This window comes from Cystoisospora suis (assembly GCF_002600585.1).
Source record: "Cystoisospora suis strain Wien I chromosome Unknown contig_6022, whole genome shotgun sequence".
Lineage (NCBI taxonomy): Eukaryota > Apicomplexa > Conoidasida > Eucoccidiorida > Sarcocystidae > Cystoisospora > Cystoisospora suis.
In genome coordinates, this window is record NW_027158811.1 from 1 (window position 1) to 4,896 (window position 4,896).

The 4,896-nt window shown below is 41.7% G+C and overlaps 1 protein-coding gene across 1 annotated transcript; it reads right to left on the bottom strand.

Annotated features, from left to right (window-relative positions):
* Window positions 1-360: 360 nt before the first annotated feature.
* On the bottom strand, window positions 361-3,915 carry CSUI_009772 (dynein heavy chain related; the record flags this gene model as incomplete). The annotated part of the gene is made up of 4 exons (XM_068069881.1): window positions 3,874-3,915; window positions 2,831-3,779; window positions 1,257-1,461; window positions 361-544 (listed from the first exon to the last, which is right to left on the bottom strand). Coding segments are annotated over exons 2-4 (567 nt in total), but the record flags the coding sequence as incomplete, so codon positions are not given.
* Between the last annotated feature and the right edge of the window lie 981 nt (window positions 3,916-4,896).

Consider the following 4,896-nt stretch of genomic DNA (forward strand, 5'->3'; position numbering starts at 1 on the left):
TAATCTATCTATCTATCTATCTATCTATCTTTAATCTATCTATCTATCTATCTCTAATCTATCTATCTATCTTTAATCTATCTATCTATCTCTAATCTATCTATCTATCTCTTTTCTGCGTAGACAATCTTTCCGTCATTTATCTCCCCTTTAGAAGTCCTTGAAAACCCTTCAATTGTAGAGAGCTTCTTCACCTAAGAGGAGACGTTACCACCTCACTCTTTCATCCTGTGCTTTTTCATCTCCCATCCACCCTCTTCTTTCTTTCTTTCTGATCGCATAAGATACGAAGAAGGAAGAAAGATCCGCCATATCGCCTTCTAGAGTATTGCCTGTGTGCCTGGCTAGAAGAAGCCTCACCTCAGAGAACCAGTTGATAGTGCAGCAGTTGGTAAGGGAGGGAAACATACGTAAGCGAGTCCGGAACATATCGCCTATAGGACTCATAGCTAGGATCACATGCAGATTGGCTCTAACACGCTTGAGATAGGCAGTGAAGATATTCGACTTCGTTGGTTGCATGCCCATCTGTTTACATGGGCCTCTGAGTCAAGAGAAAAGAACACACAAGAGGAAAGAAGGTGAGCAGGATGAGAAGGAACAAGCGAAAGAGAAGACAAAAGAAAAAGAAGGACTAGGCCCCCCGCTGTTCTCTCTGAGAGAAAGAAGAGGAAAAGAGATTGTCTGTCTATTCTTGTGAATGTGTCTAACCTGAATTGTACTAGAAAGAGAATTCGCTGTCTCTTCTTAGATACACGAGATCTTCCTGTGTTTTCTGTAGAGCCGTGTTCAACTATTGCGCGATAGACAAGAGCTGCCCGAAAGTTGAGAGATGAGAAAGAAGAAGAATTCCAATTCGCTTTCGTTCCAAAGAGTTATTATACAGAGACTGACAGGAAAGACTTGAAAAGACTTCTCCTTCTACGTATATATCCATGTAGACGTGCTTCTATCTATTTATCTATCTATCTACCTATCTATCTATCTATCCACCTAGAGACAGAGAAAGAGCGAGAGCTGTATGTAGGTCCATATATCCACAGCAGGACAGCTAGATAAGACTCGTATAGACGCGTGGACATCCGAACAGAGATGAATGACAGCTTATAGATCTCTAAGTAGAAGGTATGAATACGATCTATGGAGGGCTAAGAAATTCCATTCAAAAGCTAGATATAGAAGAATTACAAGGCGATGGCGACAGACATTTAGATTTGCTATTTATTTTCTTAGCACTTAACGTTCCGAGGACGCACTTGCAACAGTTGAGAATTTCTTCCATGTCTTCCTTCTTATAGAGATTGGGGAGATCTCCATAGTTCAAGACATTGTTGATATCTTCCATCATAGCCTCATGAGTCACTTGAGAATCTTCTAAGAGAAATGTCTGGACTTTTTCCTCTAATCCACATTTCATTAGGCATGTCTTCAAGTCGTCTCGCCAATCATTCATACTATATCCTATAAACAAGAGGAAGAACAAGAAGGAGTGGAAGAAGAGGGTAGGGTAGAGGAAAAAGGAGATAGTGTGGAAGATGAAGAAGAAAGAGTAGCGGAAAAGGAAGAAAGAGTAGAAGAAAAGAAGAAAGAATAGAAGGAGAACAAGAAAGAGTAGAAGAAGAGGAGGGAGGATAAACAACAAGAATATGTATGCGGGGTATACATGTGCGTGTGTCTCATAGAAACTTCAACTTAAGACTATCCAATCTAGTCAAGAGAAATGTGAGAGAGAAAAAGCGAGAACGAGAGATGGCGTTCTCACGAACTACCATCTAGGAAAGAAGGTGTGTAAGAGAAAGAAAGCCTTGCACCTAGGAGTCGTCGTGAAGAATAGAGGGAGACCACCTGACGGAGAGAGAGAGAAAGAAGGATGTCGACTAGCCCCATCCTCTTTGTGTGGTTGAAATGGCGCATGCGCAGGGGAAAGTCCGGAGAATGTAAGAGAGAGAGATAGAAGGACAAAGGCCTAGTGACAGCCTACGTAGTGAAGAAGAACAACTAGAAAAGATTCTCTTCAAGATTCTCTCCATAGAACAAGATAGAACATAACACGCGCCACACATTTAACTGGAAGCATCCATACAGAAAATCGAGTTAAAACAAAGGAGAGGAAGACACTCCAAGAAACGTAAAAAGTTCCTTCCTCTGCGCGTACAAGCATGGAGGTGTATGTACATGTATATGTCAATGTAGTTCTCCATACATACATACATAGGTGCATGCAGCACATCATATTTTGAGAGAAAGAGAGACAGTAGGCTAGGATGACTGGCACAGGCCCTGTACGTATGTACATGCCAAGTTATGCCAATACACTTATTGAAAGAGACCCTTTTTGAATCTCTGTCTCTCTCTCTCTGGATAGATAGATAGAGAAACGTATACAAATATCTGCATGCATACATACACACGCATATACATACATACATACATACCTACGTAGGAGATGTAGCGCTGCTTGCAGATGTCATCCCATATATGTTGAGAGAAGTACGTGATGGCAATAGTGCTCTACAGGACTGAGTATGGACGAACATGTATGAAACAAACGAACGAAGCTGTTTGAATATTTGGCATGCGAAGTATGTTTACATGTGTAAAATGTATACGACTGTATGAATAGGTATGTCCGAATGAATATATATGAATATGAATATGTATGATGTCTGAATGTATACGTATGAATAGGTGTGTATGACTATGTATGTATGTATGAATATGTGTGAACGGATCAGTATGAATGAAAATGCATACACCTCCCCCCGTCTTTCCCACCACGAAAGTCCAAGATAACAGAGGCAAGAAGTAAGAGAGAGAGGTTTAACTTTACCTTTAACAATTTCGATTTGGCACGAGTCACAATCCATTATGAAGGAAGCCAACCGACTAAGAGACTGACGACCTGAGCCGCGGACACCTAGAAGTAGAGCATGTCCTGATGGTTGACGGAGAATACGACATATACGAGATACATGCTCGCATGCATCTAAGAACATAACTAGCTGCATGCCAATCGTATTGACAGCATTATATTCATTAATGAACTCCTCAATCACCGTCTTCCATCTCTGTAAGTCCGTCACTTCCTACAGGATCAAGAAGAAAGAAAAAGAATGTACACACTTTATACACAAGAGACCACGTACAACGAAAGAATAGCGATGAAGATAAGAGTCAAAGCCGAAGGGAGAGAACGACAGTGAGAAAGAGAAGAGAAGACATGAAAGGCGAAGGACAGGAAAGTGGTCCAAAAGAAGTTGGAAGAAGAGACTCGGGATGAAAGAGGCTCTCCAGAGAAAGTTAGAATTAGCTGAAACAGAAGCGATCATATATATGGCATTGTGTAAGACCATAAAGAGATATGAGGTGTGGAGACCCCTATCTTCTTTGGCGTGAGGTGGATGAATGTACATGCACTCTTCTAGGGAGTTAGGGACTTATATAGACATGCTGCTGATTCGCAGGTAGGACAGCAACACCGAATGAGCTCACTCAGTTTACCCTATGAGGAGAAACAAGAGAAGAAAAAGAAAGAAACGACGAGATCTTGACATGTGGGTAGATAGAGCACAACCGCATCTCTATCTGAGAAGTTCCTCTCGAGTTTCGTCTTTTCACTCTAGTTCAATACACATGTCTCCCAGGGATGACCGGAGATTCATAGATTCAGATCTCCCTCTCTTTCTAAGTTCATTTCTCTATCTTTCTTGGCAAACGAACGAAGCCTCCTCGACTGGGCATTTGCATCTAGAAATACGTAGGTACATATAGATTCGTAGATATCTGTAGAAAAGACTCCTCCCCATTGCTATCATCCATCGACACGGCTGCAATCGATACTATTCCCACTAATAGAACTACTAGTACTCTTACTAGTACTGCTACTACTACTACTATTACGGCCATTATGATCATTACTCTTACTAATACTCTTGCCACTCTCCCTCTTCCTCATTTTATGAGTAATCCTATATGACTCCTCCGACTACTGTTCAGCATTGTCTCCCCATCACTCGGTATTCGCAAACGCGCCTCTGTGTCGTCTCCATCCTATCCGATACCCTCTACCCCCTCACTCCCTTCCCCGGCTAATAGAAAGAGCATGCATGCATGCTGCATCGTTATAGTCATGGCTGTTCACTTAGTAAAGTAGACTTTTGACTTCGACAAGGCTTGCAGCATACGGTTTTACTTCAATATGACTTGGTTCCTGTTGTATTTCCTTTTCACCTCGTAGAAACGATCTCCAGCGGGATTGCAGAAATCTGCAAAGACAAGGCGTTCGTTCGTGAAGATGTCTGCTTCTCCTAGTCCGAAGTGTTTTTCTGTCTGTTCCAAAAGGACATGTTTAAGCCATTGTCGATCTTCTTCGCATATAAGCCGATCTCCAAAGACACGGCTATTCTCGTGTACCCAACACTTTATCACCTAATTTTCACACATAAGGCAAGAAGAAAGACAAGAGAAAGAAGAAGATGAAGAAGAAGACTACAAGACCTCTCTTCCGATCTATGCCTGTACAGCATTCTTTCTGTTTCTCACATAGACAAGAGAGCAACAAAGCACGTGAAGAAGCTCTTTTCCGTCTCTCAGACATAAGCCATTATATCATCGTCTTCTCCATGGCAAGAGAGGAGAGTAAGAAGGGTGGGAAACTGATTGCGAAGAGGATGAAGATGAGAAGTCTTCGTGAGTCTATAGAGGTTGGCTACCGGTGTGAAAGAGAAAGAAGAACAAGACCTTCATGCATTAGAGAAATGCAAAAGCCGGGACCTCTCTCTCGATTGAAAGAGAAGAAAAAAAAAGCACTTGAAGAAGAGCTGAAAATGGTATCTCTTCTTTTCATCTTGATCTTGAGATTACTAAGAGAAGGAGAAGAAATACCATTTTCAGCTC